Genomic DNA, 18,899 nt, shown 5'->3' on the forward strand with positions numbered 1-18,899 from the left:
TAACCTCATGCACCTGTATTCACACCTGTTCCTAATACCTTTGTCCAAGCCACAAAATCTCTCACCTGGACTTATGTGAAAATCTCTCTACTTGGAGCCTTCACTTCCCTAATTCATCCTACATGCTATCAAAGTGGTCTTTTAACAACTTAGATGGGTCATGTCGCTCCTCCATTTGAAATCTTCAATAGTTTCCTACCACACTGAAAAGAAGACCCAAATTTTTCACAATGGCTACAAGGCCTTTGTGACATAGTCCCCACTGCCCTCTGCAGCCTCTGAGTACACAATGCTCCCCTCATTCACCATGCTGTGGCCACCTTGACCTTTCTGTTTCTGTACTGCCTCAAGCTCATTCAAGCTCTACTGGAGGCCAATGCTTTTTCCTTCAAGGCCCAGACCTTATGCAACTCATGTCTTACAACATCCAGGACATCTTTCTTGGGAGTTCTTCAAGGAGTGTGTGTGTGTGTGTGTGTGTGTGTGTGTGCGCGCATGTGCACGTTTGTGTGAAGGATTAATGGGGCAGCAGCACAGAGGTAAAACAGGATCCTCAGCCTTGAGCCTTCCTTTGGAGAAGGGGTGGTAAGACACGGCAAATGTCAATGAGCTAGGCTTTGGATTTTTACCTCATGGAAGTGTCTGTGCGATGATGGTTAAACAGAATGTAGTCTAAGCGACACCAGGGAAAATGATCAGGATTGATACTAGTTATATGAAAAGATTTGAAAACTGTCAAAACGAAATGAGAAAAATTGGTTTGACCATGTAAAAATAATAACCATTGTAGTCATTTTCATTAACTGCAGAACATTTACATCTCAATACTATGCAGCAGAATCCTATACACAAGTAATTGTAAATGTGTCAATGAACTTGGTTGAGAGTTTGATTTAATCACAGAGAACTATAATATTTGCTCAGTCTCTACACTTCTCATGGTCACTAGCCCCTTCTCATTTGGCTGTTTACAGGTTCAAAAGTTGGGGGACTACCCACCACTGATACCCTGGGCTACAGGGAGACAAGAGCCACCAATTGTCACCATTCCCTTCAACAATCCCCCTTTAGAAACTTCCCTGCCAGTAGTTCTGGCACAGAAAGGCCACAAAAGCCTGAATGGCTCTGAGACAAATTGCAAGATTTATAAACCACTTGCCATGAAGAGTAGAACAAGTAAATTTGCTATGAGAATACGAATAGTTCCACAGATTGCTGAGGTGGGTTTTATTATTCCCATGATACCATCACTCAGCAGTCAACCTCCCCTTACTCTGCAGGTGTCTCCTGGTTTCCATCATCCTCAGGGTCAGTTTACCCATCAGGGGGTCTTGTTTGGACAGGCAGCACTATTCATCGCCTCCCACCCCCCTTCCCCCATTCTTACCAATACATTCAGGATCTCCATTTCTAGACCCAAATCCACTCTACAAGGCTTGGGAATACGCAGGAAATAACAATTCTGGGTGAGTTGCCTTCTTTCCTAGTCTTCACATGTGAGGCCAACAGTATTGTTTCTGGCCTCAGGGATGTATGTTTCTTCTCAGTTCCCAGACCGGTTGCCTAACTCACGTTCTGCAAGTACATTACTCAATCCAACAGGACACACCCTATTACTCAAAAAGCCCGTTAGGGAGAGGAGAGTGTGAATTAGGCACGGGAGGTAATTTTGTGCCTCAAGCATTTTAAACTGATGGCCATGCTGTCAAGCGTAAATGATGGTTTGCTATGCGTTTTATGTTCAATTCTCTACCATAACTGTTGCTGCTTCAAAACTGCCAGTTAGCTGAAAATGACTTTCTGATTACATTTTTCCATCCCTTCCCTTTCTTAATTTAAAAACTGTTCAAGTGAATGAATTTTCAAGCAATAACACGTCCCTGATGATTACTTTCCAAACATCTGATTTTCAGGGTGCTAGTGGAGAGTCTCAGAAAAGCCTGTGTATGGGCTTTGTCTAAACTTTTTAAAGAAGAAGAAGACAGGGTCATTACATGGTTAACTCAGTCACATTCCACAAAGTCTAAAGGTGCAACAAAAATTAAAGTGACAACATTTTAACAACAGTAAGACAAAACAACAAAATGTGAGAGGAGGAAGAGTTCTTTTGAACCAATCTTCACTCTCAAAAATTTCATCAGTTATGTAAATTGGGTTTGCAAAATAAGCACTACAACAAGCGGTCCACGAATTGTGTTATCACCAGAGTATTCAGTTTTAGATTTTATCTAAAAAGATTTTGCTTTGCTTTCCATGTATAAGCACAATTAGCAGTGAAGCCTAAGAGAATTTTAATTACAATATTTTAATGTAATATGTGATTTAAATTATGAGTATTTATTCACATAAATAAAAACAAAACAAACTATGATTTGGTTAAAATGTAAAACATGAAGCTTATGAATTACAAACTGGTTAGTAATAACTGTGAACAAATTCTGCCTTAAATTAGTAATTTTAGAATATCAACTAGTCTGGTTTACACTGTGTATACCCTCTAGATTAAATATTTATTCAATGAAATATCTCTTTTGGCCTTACCTTTCTTGAGACAAGGAAATTTAAACAATTTAACCAGTCCAAAATCATCTCCAGACACCAGCACTGAGCTGTTGTAATTTGCATCCACCGAATTGATGTCAGTGACATCGGTGTATTTAGGCCAAATTCCACTCACTTCGGGGCCTTTCACACATGTCCAGGAGGCCCAGGGAATCCCTTTGATTTCTTCTTTACTTGTTAAAGGCTTCCCAGCTGAAAATAATCAATACATGGCAACATAATGTTACATTTAAATAAAAAGCATATTCTGGGGCGCCTGGGTGGCTCAGTCGGTTGGGCATCCGACTTCGGCTCAGGTCATGATCTCGCAGTCCGTGAGTTCGAGCCCCGCATCGTGCTCTGTGCTCAGAGCCTGCAGCCTGTTTCAGATTCTGTGTCTCCCTCTCTCTCTGACCCTCCCCCATTCATGCTCTGTCTCTCTCTGTCTCAAAAATAAATAAATGTAAAAAAAAATAAATTAAAAAAAATAAATAAAAAGCATATTCTAATTTGTTTTATTCCTTTTCCATATAGAGGTCTATATGAAGGGTTTAAAAAAAAAACTTCCATAAATCAAGGAAACTGTAGATTCTAATCTCTTTACCAAATTTATGATTTTTTTTTTCTTCCAGCAGGGTTTAAAGAAAGTGTATGATCAAAACTCAGATACGGAGACAAGAAAGAAAATGATCACTGTACTCAATGTAATATCTGAAACTACTATACAGCTGGTATGCTTTGATTATTGAAAGTCATATTGACTTATTATGCAATCGTATGTTATCACATTTAGTCACCAACATTTTGCCTGATTTCTAAGAAGTTTATTCTGGACTTCTACCTTTCATAATTCAAGGAACCATAGAAGTGATTTTTTAAAATTTAGGCTCAAAAAATTAGTATAAAAAGTTAATGGAATTTAAATTTAAAAGCACTAGACAATGAAAACTGTAAGTAGTTGGGGAAAATAGCCTTGACAGTGTGCTAGATATGTTCTCAAATGTGTGGCAACTCCCGGCTTGTACCAAAAGCAGGTGAGGGATGTCCCCAGAGGGCATGCAAAAGCAGAACCACACTGATACAGAAATGCTTGGGAAAATGTCCAGCCATACACAGTTTTAAAATTCAAAATCAAAACAATTTAGTGTACCACCTCAGAGTTTCTTCTTCAAAAATAAATATTTTCAAATAAAGAATCATCTGTGAGAGTAGGTGCTCTTATGCATTACTGGTGCACTGCCAAACTGGCATGCAGAAATTCTGGACTGGAACAGCATGACATAAAAATTCATTAAGATGACCATAAAATGAGAGAGTTGACAGAACATAGTCCTTGACCCAGCATTCCCCCTTTGGAGAATATCGTCCAAGGAAGTGACTCAGAAGAGAAAATCCCACCTGTACCAAGATATTTCGAGATGCACGGTCTGTACCAGCAAAGAAACAGGAAATAAGCCTAAATGCTCACTAACGGGAGAATGAGATAGCAAATTGTGATATTATCACTAAGAGGATTTTACTTTGTTATTGCAGGTGAGAAATGTGTATCCCTTAATTTTTCACATACAGAAAATACATATGAAATAATTTCAAGAAAAGAAAGTAGACACACAGAAATATGTTCCTACTAATGGTGTGCTAATGATTTGACAGGGCAGAGAACTCTAAAAAGCTGAAGTTACATTAGATGGTGTATATTATTTTACATATAAATTAATTATTCAATAAAAATTTTAAGATGAAATATAATTACTTGAGGACAAGATTCATGTTAAATATTATACTTTTCCACTTACATTAAAAAATCATTAGTCACAGATTACAATACAGAAACTTGTCTTTTATTTCTATCATTTTAGTATTACAAACTAAATGTTACTGAATGTTATCGAAGTCTGATGAATCTCTTCTAAAAGAGACAGTGGAGGTCACAAATAGAAATTATGTTTTTTAAATCCTAATTAGCATATTTCACCAAATAATACCTTAAGGGCTTCCAACTATGAAGAACACAGATTTTGGAATAAAATCATCATAGTAAATAAGGACGGTGATCCTCAAATATTTAGTGTTTTTTTAGTATTTTTCTAGGCTATTTTTCCTTTCACTTATCTTTAGGCATTCTTTTAATTTCTAAGTATATATCTTTTGCCCATTATAACCATTTCAAGTATTTACATCCAGTCTGCACCTCATGTTTTCATGATCTCTTTCACTGTGCAGTATTTTTTAAAATTTTAACGTGTTCCAATTTAGTTATCTTTTCTTTGGGAGTGTGAGATTTGGGGGGTCGTGTTTCTGAAAACATTCCTTGCCCTGAGGTCATGATGACATTCTCATACATTTGCTGACTCTGGTTCGAAGTTTTGATTTTCACCACCATCCAGGGCCTGCGTGACTCACATGGCATCTTGTAGAACAGGCGTTCTCCCGCGCCGTCATTGGTCTGCAAGTATTTGCTATCCAAAGACCAGTCAATGTGTGTGATGAAACTAAGCGACTTGCTGCATTCTCCAATTTTCTTATACCGCTGGGCAACGGCATACACGTCCACTGGGCCATCATTGGATCCCACCGCAAGGTAAGAGCCATCTGGAGAAAATTTCATTTCATGAATGACTTCTTTTCGATCTTTGATATGAACCACTTCTGTCATATCTCTATAAGAATAAAAACCAGCAATAAAAAGTGATAAGCAGCAAATCTAGAAATAAGAACCCCAAGCCATGTTTTAAAATTCGTATGTCAGAGAAAAAAATGTTTCAAAAGAGAGAGAACACATGTAAGAATTAAAGGAATAACTTTTGGGGAAAAATATAAAACTATTTACTTAGTTTCTGGCCAATTTAGGCAAAATTAACCAACATTTTATTTTATTTATTTTTATTTTTTTATTTTTTTAAGCAACATTTTAAATACTATCTGGGCTTCCAAAGTAAAAACAAAACAAAACAAAATTTAATGAAATGCATATTTGCTTTCATGTTTAATTGTTATTTTCCCCTAAAACTTTGTGCTTCAAAAATTTGGGGTTTGTAAAATTGTTTTCAAAACATGCCCTGGAGAAAGGTAAACATCCACCAAGGGTAGCATAAACATCAACCATCTTTTTTATACTTTAAGATCAAGTAACCAGTGGCTGTGAAGCTTGATGCCTACTGTTGCAAAAAAGAGCAAGTCCAAAAAGCATAAGAGGAAAATTTCTTTTTAAATATTAAATTCTTATGTCATTATTTAATTGTTACCAGGAAAGGTCAACAATGCATACATCATGTCACTGGAATATTTTGTATCCTTTCCGATCAGGTTCTGGTAAGAAATGCTGCCTGCATTTGAAAGCTGCCACCGTGAGACAGAATTGTGGCTAGCAGTCTCCTAGGCCAGCACCGAAGACTTCACCCACTGCCAACAAAATCAGTGCATAAATGATGGCAAATATGTGCTTCTATGTGGTAATTCCCCTCACCAGCTATCACTTATTAATAGCAATATATTATATAATATAATGTTTACTATAATGTCATCAAATAGGTTTTATGGATTTTTGTTTGTTTTGGCTTGGGAAACCCATCAAAAAGAAAAGAAAATCTGGTAACTGGCCATCTTTCCATACCATCACTAAGCAGAGAAAGAAAACGTTGCCCATAACCCAGCATTAAGTTATGTGTGGTTGGTAAGGAGAATTTAGTGTAATAAACTGTGCCAAGATCATTTTTCAAACCTATATAGAATTTTCTATGTGCAAAACATGCAGCATCTAATTTACAGCTGCATTTTCTTTCTGTAATCACAAATTGTAGAAGCCATAAAAAACAACCAGTGTTATTTAGAGAAATTACAAGTGTGGGTCATAATTTTTGTCCAGTAAATATAGCGTGTTAATAAATATGAAATATTCCATTTTATTTTTCATTATAGGTGGAAGAAATTTTTACTCAAGCTCACCTCTAAAAATCTGGCACTGCTAGAGACTGCTTTCTCATTTCTTTCTCTTTTCTTGGTTTCCTATAAGCCCAAACCCCCTTGGGACCAGATGAGCTTAGGAGTTCATTATTCAGTGGATTTTAGAAAGGTTCATATACAATATATTATCTAATACCCTCCACAGGAGCTAGGGCAACACCCCGTATTAAAAACATTAATATTTTTGTAGCGAATCACATTATAGAGAATTATTCCTACTAGGAGATTAATAGGCAATAAACAGTCTCAGATCAGTTCATTGGGTCAAGACATGCTGTCAAAGAAGTTGCCAAAGAACGGTGGATTTTCAGAGTGTTTGGATTTGGGAATTACAGATCAGTGACTGAATCTAGAATGTTCCTACTTGAAAGAATAAATGCATTTCCCCTAAAGTCCAGGCATACATTGTGACCAGGAGAACTAGTTTAACACAAGAGCATTTCTGATATCATTTTCTCTAGCAGCACGTGCCTGACTCGGAGAACAATGAAAGAGCCGTCCTTCATGCCCAGGGCCAGCTGAGATCCATCCGGGCTGAAGGCCACACTGCGAACTGCTTCCTCCATGTTACAGCGGGCAATCAAGGCATGGTCAGCCAGGCTCCATAGCCTAAGCACAAGGACAAAGTAAAAACAAAACCAGTTTCTCAGCCATCGGCCAGCCCTAGGCTGGAAGGCTGTTCACCACTCTGATGATGATGACAACACAGGATGCACTAATTTCATACTAGTGTCCTTTCTCACGGCATGTCTGGCAATCTAAGTAGGTGTTTAGATTATCATTGGGTCATTTGCACCATTTGAAATCCCCAGAAAGAACTATAAGACCAGAAAACCATTTCCAAAGATTTTGAGATTAATCAAATAAGGACATTTTAAACACTACTTCACACAACATCTTGCTATTCTCTTTGGAAATTAAACATTGTTCTTTATTTATACCAAGAATTGTTAATAACATTTAGAGAAAAAGAAGTACTACTAGGTGTTATTATTGTTAGTTTGTTTAAAATAATATGAGTGTCCTTCTAATAACCGTGTTATTTAAGTGCAGATAAATGGAAATACGCATTACATTTATTGGCCTCCCTGGCAAGAAAGAGTATCTGTCTACAGTCATCTGCTGTCATGCTTCACAAGGCCTCTGGGTGTCCCACTGCAGATAGATCCACCCTCCCTGGTTGAGGCAGATACTTTAAGTGCCCCTGGCTGATGGGCACAGCTACTGCTGGAGAAATGGAGGTCAAGGGGCACGTGCCCCTAACACAGTTTGCTGCAGCTCCTGGAACACCTAATCCAGGCACCTCAGACTGAGTGAACGTGGACTATGTATTTGAAGATGCAAATAAGCATTTAAATGTCAGTTGTGATTGGGTAACTGACCTCTATCTGTTAGTACTCTTAAGACAGGCTTCTCTTAACATACAAACATTAGTATCTGCCAGAGGGGACAGAGAATCTCGAGTTCCGCCATAGGGAAGCAAGAGTAAGTCACATGTGGTGCAGTTTCTCTAAATGCATTGTGCCATCAGGACGGACGGGGGCATGCTCCTTAAAATGGAGAGTTGCACAGTGAAGAGCTTACTGATCCCTTAGGCAGCCTGCACTGTTCAGCCTAAAGCTCATGGTAGTCTTTCAATACCTCATCCATTATTCATAATCTCATGCTGCTTTTAGCCTTGTACTATTTTAAGCAATGTAAGCTTTGCTTTACTAGCATGCAGAAACCATCACTCCCCAGTAGACTGTACCATCCTATAAAGCCACTAAGCTGATCTTGCTCAAGAAATTAGGAGTCAGACCCTTCTTAAACTTCAATACTCAGTGTAAAATAACATTTGTCATTTGAGCCAAATTAATGGTTAAGAGGAATAAGACAAATTCTGACAGCCAGCTCCTTGGAGATGTTTGCAATTTTGAGACTCAACTAATTTGTCGAAATACAAAAGCCAAAGACTTTCTTGAAATCATTTCTACCTGGATAAATATAAATCGAGTATCTCAGGTGTTTGAGTAAGTTGGTGGTACCATTTTGCCTGTTTGGGGAAAGCTCAGAGTAAAGGAAGGAAAAGGAAGAGAAGAGGAGGAAGTTGGGTAAAGAGAAACTTAAGCCAAATAAACATTGATGCCACATGGAGACACACTGTGTTTTCACTGATCTTTAGATTGATGGGGCTTCAGGGCCCGGTAAAGATCACAAAATGGATTTACTTTTAAAATTATACCTCAGTAATGAGCACACCATGTCTTGATCAGATTCACAGACATACAGAGTAAGAGCAAGGGAGAAGCAGGAACCTGCTTCTAGTCTACAAAATTCTAATTTAGCTACTAGAGCCCAGAAGCAGTAATCAATCAACAAACTGATGGGCCAGCCTCTCCCTCCCACTGGCATACACTCTTTCTGGCCTGCTTGTCATTGGGCACATTTAAAGGTCAGCAGTAAATACAAAAATATTGAAGTCAGTGTAACAAACTTCATCACACACTTCTAAACCCTGTGTTCAGTCCTTCAACAGTCACAAGGACATCAGAGGTGTCCTCGTATCGCTCATTTTATGCAATGCTGTGCTCTCAAAGAATAACAAATGATCCACAGCAAGAATCCTTGAGGCCCTAATAAAATTGCCTATTTTCTCAGGAACCAGCACTTTCCTTTGATTTGAGGACAATGTCCAAAATTCCATTCGAGAATTTGCAAAGAAAGAACTGTTTACTCACATACTGAAGGCAACTCTGAAAATCAGAACTTAAGTTCTTTTGAAGACGAGTTCATGAATTCACCAGTGGAGATGAAGGTAGGAGAAAACAGAAATGCTGTGTGCAGCCCCCTGCAGATGACCCAGCATATGAGGGGCAAATATGATCTTAGCACAGATGAATGCGCTGAGCTCTTATCTTTGATTGAAAGAGACCTGGGAGCCTATCTAACCAGGAGCAGTGTATTTTCACTCACTCAGAGCACTTTCACGACTTAAGATACAGCCAGAGAAAGGCGGCAACAACAAAATGCTAAGAAGCCAAGTGTGGCTGGGCTCAGTGTCTCAACGTTCTGTTTGGAACACGTGTGGTTCTACACTGTGGTTTATCCGTCTCTTACGTAACAAGCAAATTTGGGCACAGTAACTCTGTTGTCCCAAAGCAGTCAGTGCATGACGACTGCCAATGCCAAGGCCTCACCTGACAGAGCGATCGTCACTTCCCGTCACAGCCAGGGGCTTCTTGGGGTGCAGGGCCAGAGCCCAGAGCTCCCCCTCACAGTGGCCTTGCAGGATCAGCATTGGCTTGTCTCGTTCGCGCACAATCACTTCAAATATCTCACTGTCCTGGGTCCCTGCTAGGAGGCGGTCTGCTTTCCAGCACACGCTCCGGATGGAGAGGCCTGAGGGAAACAAGCAATTAAATAAAATGAAAGCGTGTATTCACACCATTGACGAAGAAAGGAAAACACCTACATGTCCTTTCACCAGGATAGCATCTAATGTAACACATCTTAAAAACTCCTGAAGGAGAAACACCAACACCACACGCCATCCTGTATTATTTACCATTTCCTTACTCCTCACCATCTGGATTTTACACATGAGTAGTCACTCTTTCCCGTCTGACTTAGGATAACCATGTGTTTTTACATCAGGATGCATGTGAAATACTACATCTTAAAATGAGTATGAGAAGAAATAGGTCTTTATGAAAACCTATCCCCTTTTGAAATAATGTACTTCTGATTTACTACGGAAAAGTTAACAGTCACTTCAGTCTTTAGGATGCTAACACTGTATTAAACCTTAAAAACAAAAAAATTTTAATGTTTAGTTTTAGTTTTGAGAGAGCGAGAGAAAGAGAGAGAGAGAGCACGTGCGCAGGCAAACGAGCATGCACCAGTGGGGGAGGGGCAGAGAGAGAGGGAGACACAGAAGCAGGCCCCAGGCTCTGAGCTGTCAGCGCAGAGCCCCATGCGGGGCTCAAACTCATGAGCTGCGAGATCATAACATGAGCCAAAGTGGGACAGCTTCACCGACTGAGCCACCCAGGCGCCCCTAACGCTATGTTAAAATTCTATGTGGGTGATACTCCAGAATGGCTAATTGTCATATCGGGTAAGTTTACTATGATCAGAACCTAGACTCATTTTGCTGGATAAACAGATGTACCATGTCCCAGAAATATGCAAATGAAACTGATTTCAGTCTCAAAATACCATCAAACATTTGTCAGTGAAGATGCTATTCTTCCCCCACTTGACATTTTATACAATGCTCTCTAAAGGCACAGTACTTCTTTGAAACACAATCTTCCACCTCAGGAGTACTTCATACTCTCCAGGCAGGTCTTTATTTGCCTGTCTGATTTGTGATCTCTTGAACTTCTTGTCAGTTTTGATGCTTACCAGGTACATTATTTATTCACTTGGTGAGTTTTCTCAGGTCTGAATTAGAAATACAGATAGAATCCCACTTTCATAAGTACTGTAAATAAGGCAGGGATGTGGTAAGCTTTGAGATCTGAGTCGTCTCCCTAGTGGGCTTCGTGTCTTCAGCGTAGAAAGTACCAGAAGTCAGAGGACAGGTCTTTAGTCCTGTTCTACACTTGACTGGCCAGACACACCAGGAGTGTCCCTTTCTCTCTGGAGACCAGTTTTTCTCTGCATTAAATGCAGACTATAATTAAGGAGACCATGTAATTTATCATCCAAATTGTGACTACTGTGAAAGTCAAATTAAATTTACATACTTCAAAAATGTTTATTTTTTTCACCAAGAAAGCAGCTTTACCATGTTAAAATAAAAAGTTCTATCAAAATATTTTCAAAGATAAAATTATAGTGACACTGCATTACAAAATGAAAAGTCCAGAACAGAGGAACAAATAGGCAGGGCACAGAGGATTTCCAAGGCCCTGAAACTCCTCACTATCATGGTAGATACATGTTACTATGCATGTAATATGCACAGAATATACAACACTGAATGTGAACTCTAATGCCAACTACAGGCTTTGAGTGATGATGCATCAATGTAGCTTCTCCCACGGTAACAAATGTACCACTCCGGTGGGGGGTGTGGATAGTCAGGGAGGCGGGGCATACATGGTGGCAGGGGGGATAGGAGAAATCTCTATACCTTCCATTTAATTTTGCTGTGAACCTGAAGCTGCTCTAAAAAAATTAAGTCCATAAAAAAAAAAAATCCAGGACAAATGCTAAGGCAAATGGGATGCTGGGACAAAAGAAGGGTTAACTGGGGGTATATGGGCACACTTTGTAATCCTCACTTTAACCAATTCACAGTGGCCTTAAAAGGATCCGATGAGATGATGCATTTATTTACAAAAAAAAGTTGTTTTTTTTTTTTTTGAGGCACAAGCCTATTTTTACACGCAGTAACTCTCTTTACCCCTTGCTCTGAATGCAGTTACATGTCTTGAAATGGAAGGAGAAAGCACACCGGCAGATTTATTATTCCTGCTTTTAGTAAGTAGAGATACCTTGGCAACGGTTAGTTCAGGGTCATTCAAAACCTTTCTAGCAAACATCGTGACAGGCTTTCAAGGTTGGGATGGACAGGGACGTGGTGAAAGCAGCCAGAGGAAGACTGCAGAATGACAGGGCAGGCAGCTTAGCAGCAGGCAACTCTGCCTTATAGCAACAATCTCTTTGCCCTGTCCCTTTCTTGTCCTTATCTCTTTCTCACGCTTTTCTATTCTAGAGGTTTAGTTACCACTCTCTAATTAACACAGTCCAGTTTCTTCCAGGAGGGGAGTCAATGTGTCTCCCTGCTGTCCTCCCAGCAGATCCTCCCTTAGGATCACCTATGATTTTATTCCAGAAGAGGTACAACACCTTGTTCTTCAGAAAACAGGAAGTAAAGAGGGATGTTAATTCCACGGCAGTATCAGTAAAATCTCAAATAATTTACTTTTTATTATATTTATTGTCTGTTTCATCTCACTAATGTCTGTGAATACAGGAGTTCTCTCAGTTTTATACACTGTTGTATCCTCAGTACCTACCACAGTGTTTGACATGTAGTACATGCTCAATGAAAATGGCTGAATAAAATAAAACATTAGAATCACAAACATTTCTTGTGTCCTTGGAGATGACCAAGAAATAAAAGAATATCCTCATCCTCAATGGAACCATTTAAAGGAGGGATATATTGACTCACTCAAACAATTTTTATTAAGTGCCTACCATGTGCCCAAGACCAGAGCTTGAACAGTGAACAAGCCAGCCCATGCCCTATTGAAAATTACATTCTAAAGAGGAGCAAGACATTTCTAAGCAGACATTTATACACCAAAAATCAATTAAAATGATATATACAAGGTTCTGGTTCAAGACGGAATGTAGGAGGATCCTGAATTCACCTCCTCCCATGGTCACACCTAATCGACAGCGACATATGGGACAATTCCCTCTGAAAGAAATCCAAAAGTACTTGAACAATTCCTATGTATCAGGCAAACAACAAAACACACACACACACACACACACACACACATACAAACCCTCACATCTAAATGAGTAGGGTAGGCTCAGACATAATCTCAATATAAATCCCACCCTTGGGCCAGTAACCCACGATTGGGAAGCTCACAACTATGAGCTTCTTTCTGAGAAGTGGAGGGTTTAAACACCACATCTGGCACTCCACTACTTAAGACCTGCACCTGAGAGGTGAACCCCCCAAATACCTAGTTTTGAAAGCCAATAGGGCTTGTATCCACAAGATCCACAAGGTTATAGCAAACTGAAAAACAGTGGGTTCACTGTGCCTATATTCCAGGGTCTGGTGCAGGGGTAGCTGAAATACCCAGTCTTTCAGTGAAACAGGCCTATTTGCTTAAAGTTTCAGTCTGAAGGGCAGGCATCTAACCTAGCACACATCTAGAGGCCTACTGAAATACTCCGCAAAGACTGAAGAGGCCGGAGGGTGCCACATAGACACTTCCCTCTGCCTTCCAGCTTGCTGTTATCTCCAGGAAAGATACAAGGGGCACCATGGTTTTTGTGGCTACTGCCCAAGGGTCACCCCTTGAACTTTCCGCCAGCAGTGCCTACATTCATTGATCCTACAGGACTGTAACAAATGGAAAAACAGTTTTATGTTTTATCCTTCACTCAGATTTAATAATTATCAAATTTTCCCACATAAGCCTCTATTTCTTTTTTCTTTTAAAAGCAAATTTCAGTAATCATATAATTTTGTACCTCCCATACTTTAGTTGGCATCTCTAATAATATGGACCTTTGATATAGCCATAGTACCATAACCATACTTGACAAAACTTGGTATCGTCCAGTTCACAATAAAATTTCCCTTATTATCTATAAAATATATTTTACTTTTATTTATTTTTCCTTTTCAAACTTTTATTTAAATCCTAGTTAGTTAACATACAGTGCAATATTAATTTCAGGAGCAGAATTCAGTGATTCGTCACTTACATACAACACCCAGAGGCAAATGGAGAAATCTGAGAAACCATTGTTAATCAACTACCCCCTAAGGCAGCAGAGACAAAGAAGACTGAGGTACCATCTTTCTGTAGAAAAGTCCAATTACTTTATCTTCAAAGCTGTGGCCTGAAGGGCCAACTTCTAAATAAATACACATCTAGAGGTTGAATGCAATCCTCTCCAGAGATCAGGGAGGCCGGTGGGTACCATCTTTACACTGTCCCTCTGTCCTACCAGGTCATCAATGTCTCCAAGAAAGGAGCTTATGCACAGGTCTGGGACCCCAGCTTTTGTACCTTGCCCTCAAAGGATTCATCTCTTGATAACCTGGTTCTGAAAGCCACCAGAGCTTGTGTTCACAGATGCAATGGCAGGGTAAGCAAACAAACAAAAAATTCTTAACTAGCTATCACCCCAGGGCTCAGTGCAGAGAGAACAAACAAAAATGCCCATCTCTGGCTCTTTCTTTGAAATAGCTACATGTATTTACTTTAAAAGCCGCTGTCGGGGCGCCTGGGTGGCTCAGTCAGTTAAGTGTCCGACTTCAGCTCAGGTCACGATCTCGCGGTCCGTGAGTTTGAGCTCCGCGTCGGGCTCTGGGCTGATGGCTCAGAGCCTGGAGCCTGCTTCCGATTCTGTGTCTCCCTCTCTCTCTGCCCCTCCCCTGTTCATGCTCTGTCTCTCTCTGTCTCAAAAATAAATAAAACGTCAAAAAAATTAAAAAAAAAAAAAAGCCGCTGTCTGAGGTCTGGCTCCCAGTCAGATTGAATATAGGTGCTAAGATCCTACCTTTTGGGACACTGACAGGTCTTAGCTTACCTTCAACTACCAGAAGTGACAAAGAACGAAGTAGGCTGTTTATACCATCATAAAGGTTCGAAAGACAATCAAGAGCTAGGGCAGCGTTAAACAGTAAGATTCAGGGGCTCCTGGGTGGCTCAGCTAATCATCCAATTTCAGCTCAGGTCAGGATCTTGCAGATAGTGATTTCGAGTCCCATGTCCAGCTCCGTCCAGTTCAGAGCCTGGAGCCTGCTTAAGATTCTGTGTCTCCCTCTCTTTCTTCCCCTCTTCCACTCATGCTCTGTCTCTCTAATAAACATTACAAAGAAAAAACTTAAAAAAACCCAATAAGATTCATCTACATGAGGCCATCTCTTTAAGACTGGAGAGGTGGCTGTTTTATCTGAAACTGAGAAACCAAGAATGAGAGTCAAGGAAAAAATGAACAAACAGAAGTACATGCTCAAGAGAACAACATAAAAATCTCAGAAAAAACCACAATGAATTGGTAATAAGTCATCTACCTGATAAAGAGTTCAAAAATAACAGCCATTCAGATGTTTACTAAACTCAGGAGAACAAAGCATGAACAAAGTGAGAATTTCAATGAAGAAATTAAAACTATAAGAAAGCACGAAAGAGAAATCACAGAGATGAAGAATATAATAACTGAATAATACACTAGAGGGGTTCAACAGCAGACTAGATGAGGAAGGAAAAACATCAGTAAACTCAAACACAGGGCAGTGGAACGCACCCAATGAGAGCAACAGAAAGAAAAAAGGATGAAAAAGAGTGAAGACAGCTTAAGGGACTTATGCAACAATATCAAGTAGACTAACATTGGCATTATAAGGGTCCTAGGGGAGAAGAGAGAGAGAATGGGGCAGAAAACTCATTTGCAGAAATAATGGCTGAAAATTTCCCTACCATGGGGAAGGAAACAGACATCCAGATCCAGGACACACAGAGAATTCCACATAAGGTAACCCAAAGAAACCTATACTATGACTCATTATAATTAAAGTGTCAAAAGTTAAAGACAAGGAATCTGATAGCCAGCAAGAGAAAAACAATTTAAGACTTAAAGCAGATTTTTCAGCAGAAACCTTGCAGTCCAGAGGGACTGGCACAATATATTTAACTTGCTGAAGAAAAAAACTGCCAACTAAAAACATACTACCTGTAATAGTTGTCCTTCAGAATTGAAAGAGAGAGAAAGACTTCACCACACAATTAAAAGTTCAAAGACTTCATCGCCACTGGAACAGCCTGACAAGAAATGTTCTAGGGACTTCTTCAAGTTGAGATAAAAGGGCACTGATCAATAATAGGAAAACATAAGAAAGTCTAAATCCCATCTGTAAAGGCAAATATAGAGTACAACTCAGAATAATTTAATGTTGTACAGGTGGTGGGTTAATTACATATAAAGATAGTATGAAAGTTAAAAGACAAAAATAATAAAAACTATAACTATAATAATTTGTTAATGGACAAAAGAAAAAAGATATTAAGTTGTAACATCAAAAACAAAATAGGGGGGCAGGGAGGAGTAAAAATGTTAAGTTTTATTAGGCATTCAAACTATTATCAACTTAAAATATTCTGTTATAAGTTGTTTTGTAAAAGCCTCATGGCAATCACAAAACAAAACTGTAATAGATACAGTAAAGATAAAGAAATCTAAGCATACCACTACTGAAAATCATCAAATCACAAAGGAAGAAAGCAAGAGAAGAACAAAGGAATTACAAAATAGTCGTAAAACAATGAACAAAATGACAGTAATACTGATCAATAATTACTTTAAATGTAAATGGAAAAAATTCTCCAATCCAAAGACACAGGGTGGCTGATGGATAAAAAAAAAACCGAAGACCTATCTATGCACTGCCTACAACAGACTTATTTCAGATTTAAGGACACACAAAGACTAAAACTAAAGGGATAGAAAAAGATATTCCAAGGAAACAGAAACCAAAAGAAATCTGGGATACCTATACAAGATAGGCTTGAAGACAAAGACTGCAGTAAGAGACAAAGAAGGTCATTATATAATGATAAAGGTGTCAATCCAGCAAGAAGACATATTTGTAAATGTTTATGCACACATCACAAGAAAACCTAAATATATAAAGCAAACATTAACAGACCTAAATGGATAAATATGTACAGCAATACAATACAGTAGCAGACTTTAATACCCTACTTTTCTCAAAGGATAGATGATCTAGACATTAAATCATAAGGAAACAATGGCCTTAAATGACACATTAGACAGATGGACTTAAAAGACATTTAAAAAACATTCCATCCAAAAGCAACAGAAGGTGAGTTCTTCTCAAGTGCATATGGAATATTCTCCAGGATAGATCACACATTAGGCCACAATTCTTAACAAATTTAAGAAGACTGAAATCATACTAAACATCTTTTCTGATCACAAAGGTATGAAATTAGGTATCAATGACAAGAACAAAATTAGAAAATTCACATATATGTGATGATGAAACAACATGCTACTAAACAATCAATGGGTCAAACAAGAAATCAAAAGAAATTTTTAAAAATGAAAATAGAAATACAACATACCAAAACCTTTAAGATGCAGCAAGGGCAGTTCTTAGAGCGAAGTTCACTGAGATAAAAACCTACATTAAATAACAGAAAAGATCTTAAATTAGCAACCTAACTTTATACTTCAAGGAACTAGAAAAAGAAGAACAGATGAAGCTCAAAGTAAGGAGAAGGAAGGAAATAAAGAGCAGTGCAGAAATAAATTAAGTAAGAGACTAAAAGACAATAGAAAATATCAACAAAATATCAACAATAGCAACAAAACTAAGAGTTGGGTGTTTTTTTGTTTGTTTGGTTGTTTTTTTTTTTGTTAAGAGAAAAGCAAAATAGACAAACCTTAAGCTAAACTCACCAAGAAACAAGAGAGGACTTAAATAAAATCAGAAGTGAAAGAGGAGACCTTGTAACTGATATCACAGAAATACAAAGGATTGTAAGAGACTGCTATAAAGACATATATACATACAAACTGGACAAACTAAAAGAAATGGAAAAATCCCTAGAAACATACAATCTACCAAGACTGAATTATGAAGAAGTAGAAAATATGAGCAGACCAATACTGAGTAAGGAAATTGAATCAGCAATCAAAAACCTCCAGCAAAGGAAAACCCAGTATCAAATGGCCTCACTGGCAAATTCTACTACACATTTAAAGAATTATTATCAATCCTTCTGAAATGCTTCCAAAAAATATAAGAGGAGGAAACCCTTCCAAACTGATTGTATGAGGCCTCAATAAACTCGATATAAAAACCAGGCAAAGATTTCACAAAAAAACTTACAGGCCCGAGTTTAAGCTATATTACAAAGCTGTAATCATCAAGACAGTATGGTACTGGCACAAGAATAGACACTCAAATCAATGAAACAGAATTGAGAAACCAGAAATGGACCCAGAAACATATGGCCAACTAATCTTTGACAAATACTTAATAGAATAAAGACAGTCTCTTCAGCAAGTGGTGCTGGGAAAACCGGACAGCGATATGCAGAAAAATGAACCTGGATCACTTTCCTACCACCATACACAAAAATACTCAAAATGGATGAAAGACCTAAATGTAAGACAGGAAGCCATCAAAATCTTTGAGGAGAGAGCAGGCAAAAACCTCCTTGACCTTGGCCACAGCAACTTTTTACTCATCACGTCTCCAGGGGCAAGGGAAACAAGAGCAAAAATAGACTATTGGGACCTTGTCAAAATAAAAAGCTTCTGCACAGCAAAGGAAACAATCAGCAAAACTAAAAGGCAACCAATCGAGTGGGAGAAGATATTTGCAAATGACATATCAGATAAAGGGTTAGTATCCAAAATCTATAAAGAACTTATCAAACCCAACACCCAAAAAACAAATAATCCAGTGAAGAAATGGGCAAAAAACATGAATAGACACTTCTCCAAAGAAGACATCCAGATGGCCAACCGACACATGAAAAAATGCTCCACATCACTCATCATTAGGGAAATACAAATCAAAACCACAATGAGATACCATCTCACATCTGTCAGAATGGCTAACATTAACAACTCAGGCAACAACAGATGTTGGCGAGGATGTAGACAAA

The 18,899-nt window shown here is 38.6% G+C and overlaps 1 protein-coding gene across 7 annotated transcripts in view; it reads right to left on the reverse strand.

The window, feature by feature from the left end:
• EML6 (EMAP like 6) overlaps window positions 1-18,899 on the reverse strand; it is a 281,271-nt gene that overhangs the window by 107,070 nt on the left and 155,302 nt on the right. For all 7 annotated transcript variants that reach the window (XR_009248631.1, XR_009248632.1, XR_009248633.1 and 4 more), the window contains exons 8-11: window positions 9,684-9,885; window positions 6,976-7,113; window positions 4,945-5,201; window positions 2,542-2,754 (exon numbers count right to left, since the gene is read on the reverse strand). Coding sequence is in view for 4 of the 7 variants with exons in the window: in XM_058684097.1 (XP_058540080.1) it covers window positions 2,542-2,754; window positions 4,945-5,201; window positions 6,976-7,113; window positions 9,684-9,885 (810 nt within the window). In the remaining 3 variants the exon portion in view is untranslated. The remainder of the gene's footprint in view (window positions 1-2,541; window positions 2,755-4,944; window positions 5,202-6,975; window positions 7,114-9,683; window positions 9,886-18,899) is intronic.

The sequence above is a fragment of the Neofelis nebulosa genome, chromosome 9, assembly GCF_028018385.1.
Source record: "Neofelis nebulosa isolate mNeoNeb1 chromosome 9, mNeoNeb1.pri, whole genome shotgun sequence".
NCBI classification, from domain to species: domain Eukaryota; kingdom Metazoa; phylum Chordata; class Mammalia; order Carnivora; family Felidae; genus Neofelis; species Neofelis nebulosa.